Source organism: Thermobia domestica, chromosome 6, assembly GCF_964235325.1.
Source record: "Thermobia domestica chromosome 6, izTheDome1.hap1.1, whole genome shotgun sequence".
In the NCBI taxonomy this organism is placed as follows: Eukaryota; Metazoa; Arthropoda; class Insecta; order Zygentoma; family Lepismatidae; genus Thermobia; species Thermobia domestica.
In genome coordinates this window covers 286,171,543-286,191,665 of record NC_137459.1, presented here as the reverse complement: position 1 = coordinate 286,191,665, position 20,123 = coordinate 286,171,543, and the positions used below count along the sequence as shown (strand labels likewise).

The 20,123-nt window shown below is 36.9% G+C and overlaps 2 protein-coding genes across 2 annotated transcripts in view; both read left to right on the top strand.

Moving 5' to 3' along the window:
- The window catches only part of LOC145688517 (uncharacterized), a 121,016-nt gene extending 112,540 nt beyond the window's left edge, over window positions 1-8,476 (top strand). The window contains exon 3 of the mRNA XM_081762866.1: window positions 8,358-8,476. Within this exon, the coding sequence (XP_081618992.1) occupies window positions 8,358-8,476 (119 nt within the window). The remainder of the gene's footprint in view (window positions 1-8,357) is intronic.
- Window positions 8,477-8,478: 2 nt separating this feature from the next.
- LOC145688514 (transketolase) overlaps window positions 8,479-20,123 on the top strand; it is a 168,516-nt gene continuing 156,871 nt past the window's right edge. The window contains exon 1 of the mRNA XM_081762861.1: window positions 8,479-8,649. Within this exon, the coding sequence (XP_081618987.1) occupies window positions 8,543-8,649 (107 nt within the window). The 5' untranslated portion in view covers window positions 8,479-8,542. The remainder of the gene's footprint in view (window positions 8,650-20,123) is intronic.

The following is a 20,123-nucleotide window of genomic DNA, read 5'->3' as shown; positions in this document are numbered from 1 at the left end:
GAAATATGACAACGTGTTTCCTCTAGACGTTTCTCCCATCGTGCGCTTGTTTCAATGGAGGCACAATTAACCCCGGTTTCCATGTCAAATTTTGCAGATGACCTCCGTTGGAGATATTCACGATACCCCACTGGTATCGCTATTTTTATTGACGTCTACACATACGATTTGGTAGTTCAATTGTTTGTTTGATGGCTCTATGTGCATACGGGTAATCAGATAGAAGTCTGCAACAACGCCTCTAGCGGCTAAATGGGAAAGGATATGACAAAGTTTGTCTTCTAAAAGTTGCATGACATTTAATGTCCTTTCTAACGATTCCAAAAGTTTTACCACTTTCCGTTTCAATTTTTGAAGTTGCCCCCCGTTGGAGGTATTCACGAGACGCCACTGGTCTTGCTACTATTTTTATTGCATTCTATACATACGATTTAGTAATGTATTTTTTTTTTTTTTTTGTTTGAAGGCTCTACGTGCAGTATTAGCTGCGATATAGGCCTGGTACGTTCTCATTAAATCACCCTGTATATATATATATAATGTGTTTATCAGCTATACCTATAAACTGTAAGAAGGGATTCCTTGAATCGAATAAGAAAGAAAAGTTTATATGGACCTGTGGCGAAAAGTGCTTAATTTCAGAGCTAGAAAAGGAAAGCTTTGTTTTACGTCCCACGGTTATACCGGTTAGGCTAAAGGAGACGACGATGATGAGAGATGAGTGAAATGGTGGAATGAAGAAAGTGGGAGGAAACGGGAGAACCAAGGGGAAAACCCACGAGCACGGTGTTTGTCCACCACAAAGTCCACATGGCGCGAGCTGGGATCGAACCAGGGACCCCAGGCACCGGAGGTGAACGCTCTACCACTGAGCCACCGCGCCCCCTATTTCAGAGCTAGAGCTGTCCAAAATCGTCGAAACGCTAACTTTCAGCATGCGCCATTTCGAATTTGAAAAACGTGAAGTGGCGGTCTACATCAGTATAAAAGAAGCCATACATAGACGATTATTCAAAAATGCATATTTTATCAATGTTTAATGGATGTGCAAGGGACTATCTACAGAGAATAATTCCCGAACACGCTCTTAAGGAAATTCTCAGATTTCAAAGTGGGTCCAAAGTAGGCAAAATGTAACCCTTGACAACTAGGGATGCGCACGAGACGAGTCGAGACAAGATTTTCCTGACAAAATTCGAGTCGAGACACGGCTCTTCCAATAGAGAAATATACAGTTTTCGAGTCGAGACATCACTTTTAGAGCACATTTTCAAGACGAGACAGCCACAAATCTTGTCACTTGCGCATCCCTATTGACAACAGTGGACACAGAATACTTCAGCAGGAAGTCGAAAGTGTTAGGAAACTCCAACTCCATGGTTTGTTGTGTTCGGAATAGAGAGTGCTTCGACGAATTTTATTATGGTATATTTTACATTCTTTTCACGTATGAAACAAAACATCGCGAGGCGACGCGCCTTTTTACGAACACGAAGAACAATGGTGTTAAATGTCACTATCACTTCCGGCCTTCACTGAAATATTCCGTGTTCACTGCTGCCAAAGCCTAATTTTTGTCAAGTTTGCTCCCACGTTGAAATCAGAACATATTCGAGAATTCTGTTTGGGGTATGTCTGGGAATTATACCCTGCAGGGAATCTCTTGCACACCCATTACACATTGCTGAAATATGCGTTTTTGGATTAAGTATGTATGACTTCCTTTACACTGATATGGATCACCATTCTACGTTTTCTAGAATTCGAAATAGCGCTTGTTGAAACTTAGCGTTTCGACGAATTTGGACAGTACACTGAGAAAAAAAATTGTAGGTGGCGTACTTAAAAAGATAGGTCACATGCGTAATTCCAGTAGTTTTTGGACTTAACGTACAGCAGACGTATAACTGAAAACGCATGTTTTATAATATTTCTGTACAAGTGTTCAATCTATACGTACTTTCCGTATGAAACAATGTAGGCGGTCAAGATCTCACATACAAATAGAAGTATGTAACATATAGCTGACGAAGGTAACATAAGTATTTGCATGTGATATACGGAAAACTGTTAGATGTCAGACATCCTGCAACGGCATGATGTAACACATAAGGGCAGTGCCTATGTAGCATACGGATAACGTATGCTCCGTACTGACTTCTATAGTAATCAAGAGGATACCGTATATTTGTACAATATACCGCTGTCCGGAGAACGGATTTTTCTCTGTGTACTAGCTCCGAAACTATGCTCTCTTCTCCACAGGTCCATATGAATATTTTCTCTTATTTAAATGTGAGGAACCACTTGTTACAGTTTGTGAGAATATTTCATTAACACCCTATATATATATATATATATATATATATATATATATATATATATATATATATAGGATGTTTCAAAACAACATCGACAACGTTTGGGATGTGATTCCTGACACCAAAATAAGACAAAAAGTACAGACCAACCTGGGTGCACAAATGCTTCCTTCCTTTCGGAGTTATAGGCTGCCGAAAACATGAAAAAATGAACTTTAAATGTACACAGCTCCAATACTATGGGACCTATCGTAGTCGGGTCAAGACTTCACTTAGGAACTGGTAGGTTCCCTATCCAAATATCCAAGTCTCAGAATTCTGTGTTACTTCCGCAACACTTTTTAAAGAGGTAGTTAATGAATACTTTAAATTATATGCCCATATCCAAACACCCTTTATAAAAATTGTTCCTTGAGTACTTTAAGATTCTGAAACATGTATTTTTGGATAGTGCACTTGTTAGTTACTAAGTGAAGTCTTGACCCGACTACGGTATGTACCTTTAAAGTTCATTTTTTCATGTTTTTGGCAGCCAATAACTCCGAAAGGAAGCATTATCTTAGTGTCAGAAATCACCTCCCAAACGTTGTCGATGCTGTTTTGAAACACCATATATATATATATATATATATATATATATATATATATATATATATATATATATATATATATATATATATATATATATATATATATATATATATATGTGTGTGTGTGTGTGTGTGTGTGTGTGTGTGTGTGTTTGTGTAGACTGCTGAACCAATTTTGATTATTTATGTCGTTTGACTTGACCCTTGTTGACCTTAATCATGTTACTTTTGTTAAAATGCGTACCATAAGAAGTGATTGGGAGTTTATATTTTCTGAGAAAAATTGAGTATCTCACGACCTTTTTTTAAAAAAAAAATAATTATGAATCTTTGCTTATCAATTTTTCGTATATGTATAAAGGGGGAGCGGCGGGCGAAATTTTTGCGAAAAATTGAGTATCTCACCATTCTGTCAACTTAGGAAGATGGAACCTGGTATATAAATTATTAACGTAAAATAAGCCCCCCGGTCTTAGCATCTTCGAAAATTCCCGTTTCGAAGAGGACAGGAAAATTCCCAATGCAGATGAGATGTCCTTTCATACATAAACTTGGAATTAAGTGTTATTTTGATTGTAACCTAATAACTTGACGGACCCAAACTATAGATTCTACACTAATCTCAGTCACTTGAGACATTTTATTTTTCATCCCTTCTCTGCCCCATACCAATGGTGGCTGAACTTGGACTTTAACGCTATCGGAGTATAATTATTATTTCAGCGACATACAGAATTATGAAATAGGCACTAATATAGGTCGTCCTCAATTATTTTTACATACTAATCTCCCCTATCACCGCAGAGGTGCTACTGTAGGATAAACGTAGACTTAAATGGTATAGAGAGTGTCACCAATCGAGAGATGGCGTGGGTCAATAAAAACCTGACCCATACCCCACTGACCCACCACCCATCCTGATCCACTGACCCACGACCCACCATGACCCACCACCCACCGTTACCCACTCTAACCCACCATGATACACTCCTATTCCACCCACCATGATCCACTCCGACTCACCACCCACCACTACCCACTCGACCCACCAAAACCAATTGTCATCAACTCTGACCCGTGATCCACACCCTCCTCTCCACTAGCTGAAGAGTTTACATTTGTAATAAAACTAGGCTGTGAAATTATCACTAATCGGAGTTTGAATTTCTACGGTCAATCGCTTAACCTCCGCTGTGTTACAATACCAATGGATCTGACCTTTAGATATAAAATGGTAAAATGTTTGCCATGGGCCAAATTACTTACTGAGTTTTAGTTTAATTATCGTATATAATTATTTCCTTGAATTACTTATACTTTTTAGTGGAAAATAGGATAAAATTTGAAAGTCTCAAATCAAGGTAAAATAGACCGACGTAAAGAGAAAAAATGTAAAATTTTCTATATAATTAAGGGTACAATCCAAACTTAAAATTTCCTTGTAATTAAGCTTACGGCACAAATTTTATGTATATTCTTCTCATAACTTTATGGATTGATTGCCCTGTGCTCTAAGCGCTCCATATAGTATACACAAGATTCAGCATTTATTATAGTAGAAAGCAATGGATATAAAATGCGAAGCACTGTAGTTTTTGTTTCTTAAGTAATATCGATCGTTTTCGATTGTTTTTACAAATCAACGCACTACCAATTTCTCATATAGACTACAGAAAGTGCCTTCCCCTCATAAAAGAGAAGTTTAAAAAATGGTAGGATACGTTCTGTTTATATTTAATAAAGAGATAATATACTGAATTTCAGCTTCCTAAGTTGAACGGCTTGTGAGATACTCAATTTGTCGCAAAAATTCGGAACCTCATTCCCTGCTTACGATATGTATTATAATGGAAACGATATGATAACTTCCCAGTTGGGATTGGAGCCTAACCAGTGTACGAATTAGGTAATCTATATTGGGGGGGATAAAATTAGGCCAATGGACATAGTCTGAAGGTTCAAATTACAAAATGAGACAATAAATGCCTTACCCCCCATATATATATATATATATATATATATATATATATATATATATATATATATATATATATATATATATATATATATGTGTGTATGTGTGTGTGTGTGTGTGTGTGTGTGTGTGTGTGTGTGACATCTGTAATAAATAAGAGAATTATTAATTTAATAAATCTACCGACAATAACTATGCACATATATATTGTCTGACATACACACACTCACTAAACCTTTCTGAACGTGTTTTAATGTTGTACTAACTCTTGTCCCCGTAGCTCTCTAAGGTTTATTTAGTTAATAATTTGGCTCGAACGATAGCCATGATCACAAGCATATGTTAATTTTTCCACTCATATTGAAAGCTTCCACTTTGCATAAATACATACAGGTTGCGAAAAGAAACCTACTTTAGTCTTGTGAAAACCACTAAAATTATCAGTTAAACCGGACATTTTTTTTTTTTAAGAAAATCTAGATATTAGCCTATCAAATAAGAAATGGATTGTTGCTGGTCCCGATTTCTCACATCAAGGTCAAATCGAAGGCCAAATATTTAAAATCTCTCAATTCAAATTTCGAGCTTGTGCTTCTACTTCCCGCTTAAGCTGTGCTCATCACGACTTTTTTCTCCAAATATCGATTCCGTGATGGGCACGGAAAGTCAACACTTAAAAATTACTTTACTGTTAGGTTGAAGATGAGTTGATTCACTATGGGCTACCTTATTCAAATAAAGTAAAACATTACACTGAAGTTTTTCAGACAACATTAATTGCGTGGACAGCAAACTGTACAGCAAAAAGATGGAAAAATGAAGGGTTAACTTTAAAAAAACCCGCTTCAGTTGAAATGCTTATACAGACACGGACAATGACACGGAGAACCAGTCGTATTAACAAATGCTGAAACAAATCTTGTATTATTCGCTTATTCACCTAAAAATCACCTTCATTAACATGTCTGCTCACTAGGAGCGTATCCCCTAGCGTGTACGTTAACATATACTTACGAGAGAATACCTATATCTCAGATTTTGAGTACAGTTTCAAAAGTTCATTTCTGTAAACTGTAAAAGCAGTTATTACTATGCTAATTATCACAAATTAAATGCAACTTTTGAGTTGCATACACACAACCTACTAGGGAATGAAGACCATGTGCTAACAAAGAGTACACTGGAAAATGAAATAACATGTTATAACAAAAATTAAAATAAGATTATAATCGATACAAATATAGAGGATGAATATGACATATCCGAACTTCGCGAAGTATGGTAGAAGAAGCTTTTTTACTTCTTCTTGGCCAACCGCTAAAACATTTATAAATCTATATGTGGCTTTGTTATACGCAATTAGTACATTCAAATTCACAAACGATGACGAACTGAAGGGTACGAAGGTACAGTTGCAAGTAACAACCGTAGTCATAATAATATAGTTCTACTAAACAACGTTGAAAATAGTGGGTAATTAGGTGGTAAGTAGAAATGACCAAAACTGAACAGTTTACATCGATTATTTCGAAATACAGCTAGAAGATTAAATTTACAAGAAATAACAAAAATCAGTGAAATTTGGAGTTATACTAAGCATAGTTTGAGGGGGAAAGCGAGCATCCCCGGTGGGGATACTTCAGCTGACTTCTTTGGGGGGGAACAAAATGTGATTGAGGGGGAAAATCCCCCTCATCCCCCCCGGTAATTCGCACCCTGAGCCTAACTATATATATATATATAAAGAGTCATTTGATCTGGCTTTGCAATTTAACCGTGTTGATCACACACACATAGTTACATTCATTTTTTATATATAATAATTCATATATTACAGTTGATTCAAAAATATTTTTTCCAGTAGTTAACTCCTCTAAAAACTCACAAGCTGTGTCTGGAGAACCAAGTAGTAAGGAAAGTACTTGAGCTCGAACGGGTGAATGCGCACGAAAAGGAAAGCATGTGTAATGTTAGCAGCCCGGAAGCAAACAGTGATATCCGTTTTTCTGCAAGATGGTGTAAACGTCCGGAATAGCAGGGCAAAGTAGAGCACATGTCACAACTACAGAGCGTCTATATATTCTGATTCCGGGCCATTTTTTTTTTCGGATAAGAGTTGGGTGGATTGAAAATTGGGCGAACAGCTTTCCATTATTTTAGGGGCATGGAGGAAATAAATAGATATTCTTTCTTTTCTCTCTGTCAGAAACATATAGCTTCATGTCAAGTTAAGGGCTGTAATGAAGTCGGTGCGTCGCCCTGTTGCTCATGTTACTTTTATTTATGAAACTGTGTACTTTAAAAAAATGGGGGCACGGTGGGTCAGTGGTAAAGCACTTACCTCTGGTATGGGGACCCGTGGTTCCATCCCTGGTCTCGTAAGTTTGTAGTGGACAACATATACATGGGACAACAGCATGGGTTTACTCGAGATACGCCCGTTTCCTTCTACATTTTCATTCCACCAATTCTTCCGTCATCATTCACTTGGGTTAATCATCCTTCTTCCTTAGACTAAAAGACATAATCGTGGGAGGTTAAACTGAAATATTTCATTTTTATTTAGGGAGGAACGGTGGCTCAGTGGTAGAGCGTTCACCTCTGGTACGTGCGGTCCCGGGTTCTATCTCATCTCGCGCCAAGTGGGTTTTTGTGATAGGCAAATACCATGTTCGTGAGTTTTCTCGGGGTTCTCCCGCTTCCTCCCATTTCATTGATTCCACCTTTGCATTCATTTCTAATCATCATGTCTCCTTTAGTCTAGCCGACATAAGTGTGGGACGTAAAACTTAAAGATTTCATTTCATTTTTTCCACTTTTATTTAAAACTTTTCTACGCGTAACATACTGAAAATAAACATTAGTTACTTTAGTGTAGATATCAGGATGTTATCATGCTTAATTTCTTGTCAAAATAGAATCTCTAACATCTATTAAATGTATATAAGGGAAATACAACAACACTGTTCAGGTCAGAGATAGAAGTTGATTCAGTGTCCGTTCTTAAGGGAAGTAATATTGGTAAGATATAAATTTTATCGCTGCAGACTAAGGAGAAAACACTTCGTATAGCTTTTGGAAGCTGTATACGAGAATAAATACATTAGGTAAATTTTCTTCCTTTAGTTTGTAGGGATAAGTTTTATCTACATGATTTCCCCCAAGAGCCGCCACTGAATTTATTGTATGTTTTCAGCAACCTTTGTTAATTTTCTATGCTTTTATTTCGGCATCAAGTGTTTTCCAACATGTAACGCAATGTGATATTGTAAACACATAATTATAGTTGTATCTTTTTTCTACCGTTATCGTGTTATATTTTAGCCGATTTTGTGTTGTGCTCTTTTCTCGCGTCACCTTGGTAAGAGAATCTTTATCCCTCACGAAGATTAAAGCTAGAGTATCAGGGAATATTACCTTAGATCTACATGAATGTAATAATAAGTAATACCACATTTTTATTACTTGCAGCGTTTACATCTTTTTCTCGCTTGGATCTAAGCCCAACATGGCGTTTAAGTATGACGTTGCTTGATTCTACTGAGCAACCAATAAGCGGAAAGATTTACCGGCACGCCCTACGAAAGTGATCGACTGCATCCGATCCATCTCGCAAACTTGTGGTCTACAACAAGTAGCTGAAAAGCGTAAGAAAAATGGCAAATTATCACAAACCTGAAACAAGAACTATCCAAGAACTGAAGGATATAGCCAACAAACTACGAATTCATTCCATCAGGTCTACAAGTACTGCAAAATCAGGGTAAGTACTCCTGTCGTTATCTTCTTCCCATGAAATGCAGAAAGCGTTCCTCATGTATGTCTGAAGCCGGCGGCAGCGAGTGAGGTTGCCAGTGCTTCTGATTACTGCAGAAAGCAATGCGGACAGTACCTGCTATTAGCTTTTTAAAAATCGATACTTTGTTTATAACGATTGTGTCGGAACGTCGTTAATTTTATATTATTATTTCATGTTAAAACGTTTTGCAAAACAATGTGAAATCAAAACGAAACCCTTAAAGTTCTGAACTACTTCTCTAATCAACAGAAAATCTTATGATAACATGAAATGTTCTTTTTCGAGAGAATTTGTATTAATTATTATTAAAATATTTTGTAAGCAGAGTTTGGAAACATGATATCAAAATTTTGCTTATAATAATAATAATAATTGCAATGCAATGCTGTTTTGGTTTTAAAAGTAGGGTTTGAAGTTGATCTTCCTGCAACAGGTGATTTTTTCCTCCTCTAAATCGAGATTTTCAATTGGATGGCATAACTTGTGTTATTTATTGTATTGGCGCCACCAAAAGTAAGCATCCGCCTGTTAAACTTTCTTTCTTGTCAGTGTCTTCAAAGTGATTTTTTAGTACTTATTTCTGTATTTAAGGATGATGTTTTCTTTAAATTATAACTAATGATGAAATTACTCAGAAATAGAAATTTTGAAAAACGAAATTCTGTAGGTGGATGCCCGCTTTTGCTAGTAAATGTACAGTCACATGCATATCTTACATAGCTATGAGTCTCAACCCCGCTCCAACTTCCCTCTGCTCTCTGAAAATTCCAGTTGTTTTTTTTTTTTTTTAATATATTCACAAAATGGGCAATTAAAAATGTAAACTGAATTCAAGTTATCCTTCATAGGAGTGCCCACAGGCTGGTTTAAGAAGCCGGTTGCGCCCATGAGATTTTTCGGCGGGAATATATATATATATATATATATATATATATATATATATATATATATATATATATATATATATATATATATATATATATATATATATATATATATATATATATATATTTCAAATTGAGAATAGGCGAACACATTCCAACTTTAATAATACCACAATAACTTTAATAATTGAATAAGACTTAGTCTACAGAACCAAGTTGTCTTGGTTCTATCACAATCAACTCCGGTATCCTCTACTTCTCCTTTTATTTTTTTGAGGGGAAGCGGTAAGGTGGCTCAGTGGTTGAATGCTTACCTCTGGTGCGTGGGATTCCTGATTCGATCCCCGGTCAAGTAAGTTTGTGGTGGACAACATCGTGTCCGTACGTTTTGTCGGGGCACTCCCACTTTCTCATTCTACCAATTCTTCCATTATCATTCTTTTGCCTAAATCAACCATCTCCCTTAGCCTAACATGCATAAACGTGGGACGTTAAATTGAAAGTTTTTTTTGGAGGGGAGAAAATGTTTTAAGTTTGAGAGAATTGCTCCAAATCGCTTAAGGTTAATGGGCAACGTTGCTTCCCGCTACGAGTACGAGCGTGTAAAAGGTGATGACATCAGTGACGACGCCAAAGGAAGGGGATAAAGAGGCGATTATCCTTTGGTGGCTAAGCCTTCTCCCAAGACTGACCCAAGACATGTATTTTAATGCAGGTCAGGTAAGGTATACCTATCCTTTTCAATATACAAAATACAGCTGCCCCTCAAAAATCGCTTTACCATTCGCTTATCCTTCAAGAAATTAAAGCTGGCATCGTCACTAGATAACACTAATTTTATATTACCTTCAAAAATTGTATTGATCTTGTTTTTAATATTCGTCTTTGTCATAGTGCCGCTGTGTTTTGTGTCTCGTCTTCGAATAATTACAATAGAAAAGAAGAAGAAAGGAAACACGTTTTTTTCTTTATGTTCAAGTCTGTGATCATCGTCGAATATCTTTAATCGTAGAAGCTTTCTCGATTGGTTGGTTGAGTTTAGCGTCTCTTTTCAACACCGGGGCTGTATGAGATATGGACTTACAGTTTAAGATGGAATATGAATAATTGAGTGCTTGAGAGTGAGAAGGGGCTATGCCACAAACAGATAGTTTTGAGAAAAATGAAGATTTATTAGACTAAGTACAACATGCATAACGTGTGGTTATTGTTAATGGGCAATGACTTATTTGCCTTCAAATATCAACAGGGTAATTGGAAAAATTGTTAGCAGCACCAACAGGAACTGTATCTACACCAAAATTTCAGGTTGTGTGGCATAGCCCCTTCTCAGTCTCAGGCACTCAATTGTATTGCGTTAAAATTTCAAGACTCTCTCACCAGAAATCGAAGTCAGAACACCGCGCACCAAGGATGTACGCGCTAGCAACTAGACCTCCAGGAGAGCACGGAAGCCTGAGCTTTCTTAATCCACTACTTGTTGTATACAAAAAAGAAAAGAAAAGAAAAGAAAATGTAATAATAATTAGATAACATGTATTTCCTTAGCTTGAAACAATACAACTTTAATATTTACAGTTGTTACTTCTCTCACAAGTCGCTTCTGTCGAAGACACAGATTGTTGCCAACACAGGAGGGATACATTTGTAGTCAAGGTTGGCGTATTACAAGGATTTTAGGGTAACATAACCCTACTAAAGAATTGAAAGTTCTGTCGCATTCACAATAATTATAACAAGAATTTGACAGAGCAGGAAATAAGAAAATCGTCAAATAAAGAAAAAAATAACATTGAAACCAATTAGAGCTGTAAGACAATTCTGAGCTTTTCGTATAGTAATTTCGGTACATAAAGATGAATGGATCATATTCTGTAATAGTTTCGTTAGTTTAATAACGTTTACCTCTGTCATTGTTGTCAGCATTGACAGGGGGGACGGTGACTCAGTGGTAGAGTGTTTACCTCTGGTGCGTGGGGTGCCTGTTTCAATCCCCGGCCAAGTAAGTTTGTGGTGGACAACATCGTGTCCGTGGATTTTATCATGGTACTCCCGTTTCCTTCCACTTTCTCATTCCATCAATTCTGCCAACATCATTAATTTACTTCAATCATCGTCTCACTTAGTCTAAGAGGGTATATAGTAAAAGGACCTACAATTTAGTGCTGTCCCACTGGGAATGGAACCCACGGCCACGTGCACCCAAGAATCGCGCGCTAGTCACTAGACTAGTAAGAAGGATTATATAGTAGTTTCAGATTGCTACGTACATTTGTGGTGATATGGAATTGATACCTTGAAAACTGTATTACGGGAAACCAATTTTTCTAATGCCTTGTATATTTAAATTTACAGAGTATATCCTAACTAATACAGTCATAAATATTTAGCTAGCAGCTCTTAGAAGCTCATCAGAATAATTTTCCCGCACATCTAGTTTTAAACTTTAAACACCTATTGAGGTTTAAACGTCAGTAACTCATCCCCTAATTAAGCTAGGAATACAATTTTGGTATCAATGTATTTCTAAAGAACGAAGCTTTTTGCTAATATGCATTTTATGTATCTGGAGAAGTACCACGATGGAGGGGGAGGGTAAAGATCGTGTTCTTTTGCACCAGGATTGTTTGGGAGTCATTCCTCCCTTGGGGATACACTCATAAAAATTGGTATGTGAAGCAATGGAGTAGTCCACTACATGGTAATATTTTGTATTGTTTCTTATATTAGGGAGAAGGGGGTAAATTTGGCCAATTTTTTGAGTCTCAGTTTTTTAAACGTAAATTCCCTAGTAGCAAGAAAGCTTTCGGCCAGTTGACGCGTACTTGGCTTTTGGCTTTCAACGCTTGCACTGGAAACACATGCTTTCATACAATCTGCCTTTTGTTGTACTTGCAAGCGATGCTTTAGACCCTTCGCAGAGCGTCTTAGCATCACTGGCCGTTCATTTTCTATTGGCTTGACGACTTGTAAAACGCTTGTGTCAAGCTTGAATAGAACACTGAATGCAAGGGTTCCCCATGTACCTTCGTGACTGGAATCCAGCTTGCAGCATGCTTGCACGTTTTCCAATCAAGCTGGGTGCAAGCTTAGTAGACTTGCAATTCAAGATTACAGGAAGCGGTTTGCAAGTTGTCTCTGCTACTAGGGTTATATTTATTTTCAAGACGGTTCCATATACGACAAAATAGCTTTTTCACTGAATTGGTCTAGGATAATCCTTGTTGCTGTACACGATGTGTGCAGCAGAAGAGATGGGCATATAACGTGATATTATGATGGGAGGATGAATGTCAAGTTCAATAAATTTTTCTTCTACGCATAACCTTTTTTAGAATATTTCCTAAATAACACGAATTCATTACGCTTTCCTTTTTAATAAAACACAGTAACTAACATCATTTTTACCCTCGCATTCTTGTCTACAACCTAAGTAAATATCATGTCTTTATTTCAATGTGCATTTGCTTTAATGTTCTCCTTCCCGAAATACTCTCGCAGTTAGTTCACAGCTTGCATGATAATGTCCGACCTTTATTCACTATTCCTTATCTTTAAAAAGTTTCCTGATCATATTCTGACAACACTCGAGGCGATGGTGCAACAAAGAAATTTTGCGGGGACCAGCTACATTATTGTAGTTCTAACGGGTATACTTATATTACCCTGCAATTTCCAGATTCTCTGAGTTTAGGGGGAGTAATCTTGGGTTATACATAATCTAGAAGATATCGTCTTCATCTCTCTCACTTTCAGCGTCACCACTGGCGATTGGTGTTTCGGAAGCAATATTTTCGAAAAAAAAAAAAAGGAATAAATTCAACTATCCTTCCTACAGATCAATAACTACCCTACAGGGATTGTTACAGTGATACCACTTAAAATCTAAAGCAGTTCAGGAATTAAATATGTAATTTCATTTCAGAAAGACTAGTTCTAAAGCTTTCTGTCTCATTCAACTTAGTTTAAGAAAAAAAGAAAAGATGATCTCAGGTAATCGTGCAGTTAACACACCTCTCTTCTATGCGATGATGTCTGCTTCTATTACCTATCCCCGGTGGATAGGTACGTTTAGGGTACGTACCTCTTAGGTATTATCTTAAAGTATGAGGCCGTGTAACATACAGTTAGTTACCAAAATAATGGAATCATATGTTGTTGTTTGTAGTACGTAATATGTGTGAAGTGGAAGCACTGAGTATGCTTGTGCAGCGCCTATTCTTTGTTAGTATTGTGTTACGTGATTGTCTGTAGTACGTCAAACAGGAGGCATGTACTGAATCAAGCAGGCTCTGATGGTGCAAAATGAGAAATTTCTCTGAGTTTTGGGGAGCCCAAATTGTGGGTGCGAAGTTAGTTGGAGCAGGTGTATCTAAGGTGACCAGTGTGTTACGTGTGTTTCGAACAACAGTGCCCAAGGCGATGACGGCAGAAACCATTACAAATCTCTATAGGCGATGAATGATAGTAGACAGAAGAGAAGCCTCAGTGACAAGGATCGCCAAGCATTGAAGACAGTTGGCATCAAGGACCGTAGAGAGAATGCTGCAAAAGTGATTGCGGAACTCAGTACCGCGATAATCATTTCGTCACGAGTTTCATCTTCTGAATAATTCATTGTCGGATTGTGTTTTCCAAAGAACTTATTGTCACTAACAACGCTTTACCACAAAGCAAACGGTGCTAAGAATGTGCAAAGTGGACTATCGATGATTGAAAACGCTATGGCCCAATGAGTCGTCTTTCACATTATTTCCAACAATAAGTCATGAGTATGTATGGCAGATGCTCAAAGAAGCTTCTGCTCTAAACGGTATCTCCATACCGTCGAACATGGCGGTGGGTCTGTGTTGCTATGGGACGTAATTTCCTAGTATATCGCGTGTTATATGATTACACTCACCGGGCGTACTACGGCTAGGAATAATATGGTCATTTTAGTTGGCCACGTGCATCTACATGTTGTTTTCGGTCAATGACATATCATGCCTTTATTTCAATGTGCATTTGCTTTAATGTTCTCCTTCCCGAAATACTCTCGCAGTTAGTTCACAGCTTGCATGATAATGTCCGACCTTTATTCACTATTCCTTATCTTTAAAAAGTTTAAAGAGACAATGCACCAATTGGTATTACTGAAACTGTTGAGGTGTGCTTTCATGAGCAACGGGATGAACTACAACACCTTTCCAAGTACGTTTAATCCCCAGACCTCAACCCTATTGAAAACCTATGATCGGTTGTGAAGCCTATACTCTGGAACAGACATCATCCCTCATCCAAATTAAATGCACAGAATGCTGTACTGCACGCGGAATGATTTAATATTGTTCTGGAAATCATTCATGACTTATGTGTCTTAATTACAAGATAAATTAGAGCTGTTATGCAGGCTAACGCTCAAGTCACGTCATATACATCAGGTCAGTTGTATTTTCTTCAAACAGCTGCAAATTCTCGACGTTGAAATAGAATGAAAGATCCAAACAAAACGAAAATCTACTGTGAGACCAGATTTTAATGTCGAACTAGCATAATGTCTGTTCTTCGCACGGGAGAAATGTGTTTTGAAAAGTATTTGAAATATATAAGTATACATTTTCTGGTTTCAAAATATTTGTCAATGAAAACTCAATTTCGCTGAAATTGTTCTTACAAATCATCATTAAATTGCCCATAAATAAGTTTCCACGATGTCAATACCGAGCCAATCGTATTGCCGTATACGAATGCACCCTCTGCAATGAACTTACATCAACCCATGGAAATCGTTAAGCAAATGTTTAGTCAATCCTGTCACATCGAAATGTATATTAGAGGAGTCTATACATACATTAAGCAAAATTTCGAGGTTCTACGTCTAATAGTTTTCAAGATCTTTTAAACGGCAGAAAGTCATTCGTGATCTGTTATCCCTGCTTACGGACGATATTTCGCAAAATCCTGTTATATCTACAGCCTAGGGTGCAAGGAAAACATTTTTTTTTTTTCAAAATTCCATGGTTCTGCTCCTAAGTTTTGGAGATCTGTTAATGAGTGAATTAGATGGGTTAGTAAGTGGATTTACAGTTTCGTATATATATGTTCTTTCATTACCACTGAAATTAGCAGCATGGCAAGCACAAATTCCGGCAAACGTAATAGAAAAGGAAATATCTCATGTCTGTGTTAAGGTAGATGTAATACCACTACAATTGTCATATAGTGAGGGCTCTCGAGGAGGGTCACAGTAGCAAAATTAAAAATTTTGTGGTTTAAAACTAAGGGAAAATTAAAAAAAATATCAATGTGACTTCTTTCAAGAGCCGCCACTGAGAAACTTAAGTGAACAAAATTATCTTCTGGATAATTGTGTATTGTGCAAATGGTTGAATACTGGCTGAAGAAAGGAACGCTATAGCCAAGTTAAGCCTAGATTTGATATGATATTTCCGTTCATAATTTACGTCTTTAGATATTGACTTCAACTTGCATGTGGAGTGGTTTTGTAATCCTGTTATCGTGGAAACAGTAGTGTGATGGGATTATTGTATGAGCATCTGGTTCAAGCTTCGTAGTAAATCTCGTTCTTCATAAATTCGTTATTATGCAATGATGTAAAGTATAAGTCAACCAACCAATTAGTTTTAGCCTTTCAGTGTTGTAGTATAAAGTAGAAAAGATTACAACAATAATAGATGATGACGGACTTGGTAGAATGATAATGTAGAAGGGAATTGTGTTATATCGTGAAACACATCCACACAATACGACTGGGATTCGAATTTCTGAACTTATGCTCTAAAACGAGAGCTTTATCACTGAGTGTGCATTTGTTTTACGAGGTACACTCGCGAAGTGTCCCTTCGGGATTCGTGTAAAATTGATTCAAATGCAAAGTTGTCAGCAGCCCAATGTGTATTGTACTCATTTTAGCGGCCCGTAGTTTCTTTAGATGTAACTGGACATGAGTGTGGGCGTATGTAAAACAAATTGAACAAGTGCTGCTTCTCTGATACATGACACCCACCTCAGTCGCCATATTGCATACGCCATATTGGATTCAACTTTCTTTATCAAATGGAAATAGGTGCAAGTGATACATCAAATTAATGTGCAATTTTCTCGGATATTCATTGGTGTAGTGAATTTTACCATAGCTTGTACCGTTTGCAAGGTGTTGAATGTTAAATCCCTCTAAGCACTTTACGAATAGACATTGCAGAATAATATCAGTTACGCTTACGTTTTTGATATTGACAATTCAAAACAATTTCTAACTGGAAAAATATTGTAGGCACGTATAAACAAATCACAACATTGGTGTCATAATCTTATTATATTTATGTAACTTATTGTTATTACTTCCATGTTATATTAAAACAAGAAGAATTGTATTATGGTCAAAATGCCTAATGTAAATAGGCTAGATTTGGGCGAAAACCTACCATTTCCGTATTGACATCTGTGTGTCTGTATATATGTACCCTCAGAAAATATTTCGTCAACGGTAAATTACGTGAAAGATTACGTAAACATACGGGGCCCTGCCCAACTTTCTATAAGGTACAATATTCGTGAAGTGTCTAACATTTAATATGCAGTAACTTGCAAATGGAACAAGTTATGGTAAGACTCACTACAGCAATGAATTTCCGAGAAAATTGTACTTGAATTTGGTGTATGACTTGCCTCTATTCCCATTTGAAAAACCGAAAGTTGAATCCAATATGGCGGATCCAAGATGGCAGCTGCGGTGGGTAACATGTGTCATTAAAGCAGTATTTGATCCAATTTGATCCAATTTGTTTTGTGTATGCCCATACTCATGCACAGTTAGTTTAAAGAAACTAAAAGCAATTTTGGGTCCGAGCGTTATAGTAGTGTATGATTGAATTCCGGATATATGAAGGGCCATAAATATACAAATTACTGGTATGGGCCGCTAAAATTAGTACAATACATATTGGGCAGCGGGAAACTTGGCATTTGAATCAATTTTATACGAATCCCGAGAGGACACTTCGCGAATGTACAGTACCTTGTTAGTGCTCAACTAAACTTCATCTTTCTGAAAATAAAGTTTTGCAACTTACTAGACAAGAACCTCCCAAATGTAAATATCAACGAGTTCCGTGTGCGCTCTTCGTCAGCCGAGACGCTTTACGATGGCTAGAATAATTTCTAAGTAATTAAGCAGCAACACTGTTCACTTTTATACCTGATGCATTTCTTGGATGCAGGCCAAAGAGATCTACAAGACTACAACGTAAAACAGAGTGGAATTCAAAAACTTTTATTTTGCTCTGAAAGGAAAGTAAAATTGATCTTGGCTTTTGTCTCCCTAGCAAAACATTAGGTATTAACCAGCATCATCTATCAATTCGGGACTATTTGATAAATAGGTGAAGACAATACTAGATATTCCATCCATTATATCGAAGTCTTTCCAGTGGTTTGTGTTAGAAAAGGTATTCGATGTGAGAGAGCCAGGTTTGATTTCCGATTAAGCTCATGCATTCCACGTTAAGCTGTAGGTTTATGTTTCAACTTTGGTGCCGAAAGGGAACATAAAACACAAATCAACTGACGATTCCATTACATATATTGTAAAATAATGAAAACTATACTAATATCATGCTCTCCACTTATATTTTCAAAATTGATTATAGCCAAGTTTTCGAAAATCACTAATAAACATTAACTAACATTGATAAACATAAAGGTCACAATTACGAGTACTATTCATAGCAGAGGAAACTATACGTGGAAATAACCCAATGGTCAACAAACGATCTATGTTTGTTTTGCGTGGCTTTCCAATACAGAGACCATATGAGACGTTTAAGGTGGAATCCGAACCACAGTCATGCGTTCATTGTTCTCGCACCGAGACTCAAACGTGGGACCATGTGCGTTAAAAACAAGCGCTCTAACCGAAATAAGTTCCGGAGCAAATTAAAAAAAAAGAACTGGTTGTCATTGTCAAGTGGTAGCCGGTTGGTGTAGTATAGCGGTCTGAGGCACTAGGCTGACGGTCGTGGGACGAAGCCCTCTATAGTAGCATGAGTGGATTTTTAATTGTCCTGGAAGTTTTTGTGTTCGTGTCCTGTCGTATTAAGTAGAAAATAGTAAAAAAAATCAGGAAAATTAGGGAAAATAAAGTTACTAAGAAATGTTAGATTCATCGGTTAAAACAAGAAAGAAAAGTTACCTACACTGGCGATCACTATTGTTGTCTGTCATGTGTTCGAATTCCGCTCATGTCATAGTTGTTACGTATTGTCTTTACAGTATTCATTTTAATATTTCTCTCCATCTCTTTTAGTGTAAAAGGAAGAACCATGAGTTGTAAAAATAAAATAATAATTATAAGAGAAAAAGATAGTATTTCGTAATACGACACACACACACGATTTGTTGCCGCATATATGATAGACTGACTGAAAAATCAAGCTTGCAACCCTCCTTACCAGTAATATAACATTGAGCCAAATGAAATAGTAATCAGTTTATGTAGTTATTATATCACCATCTTCTGTACGAAAATTCTAATTAAAAACCGCAAGGAGAAAGTAACAAACCTCAAATCACAAGCGTATCTTAATGCAGATCTAGTTCTCTGAGTTGCTCTCATATTGACATGGATGACGTCAGTACTATTGCAAATGCAAGTATTGCAGGGACAAATAATAATAATAATAATAAGGAACTATGCTTAAACCGAATACTACACAGGAAGGAAAGAACCCTGTCCTGGTAAACCACCGTAGAACCCGTTCCATTCTAAGAGCTTTCTAAAGATAATATGAAGTAACATCACGATAACTCTCTTGCATTTTATTTGTGTGCTGTACTACAAAGTCGGAGAACTGCTCACCGCACGTCTCGAACTAATAACTTAGGATTAGCTAGTGGAGAGGAAGTGCTGGCAATAATTTAATGAAAGAAGGATAACAGTAAAACACAGAATATAAAACCAATGTTTATCGTATTATTATTATTATTATTATTATTATTATTATTATTATTATTATTATTATTATTATTATGAAGCCTTTTCTTTAGAAAACTGAAGTTAAAATGGAAAAGATGAAAGCCAAAAAAATATTAATAGTAATTTGGTTCGTATAGTCAGGCATGCTACTAAAGTTCTTTTAGGAACTCAGTATTTTAAACGGATGTGTCATCTCGGTTCTCCGAAATAAAAACAATATGCAAAACACAAAACCTAACATAAAGAAACAAATAAGATAAAATATTATGCCTGGTAAAAAGAATAATATCTGTTGTTAGACATGCACGGACTATCTTCGCAAATGACTCAATAACATAATGGAAATCACTCTATGTAGACACCAACGGAGAGGGGGGGGCGGTGGCTAAGTGGAAGAGCGCTTACCCCTGGTACGTGGGTTCCTGGTTTGATCACTGGCCAAGTAAGTTTGTGGTGGGCAACATCGTGTCCGTGGGTTTTCTCGGGATTCTACCGTTTTCTCCCACTTTTTCATTCCACCAATTTGTTCCATCATCATTCACTTGCTTTAATCATCGTCTCCCTTAACCTAAAAGGGA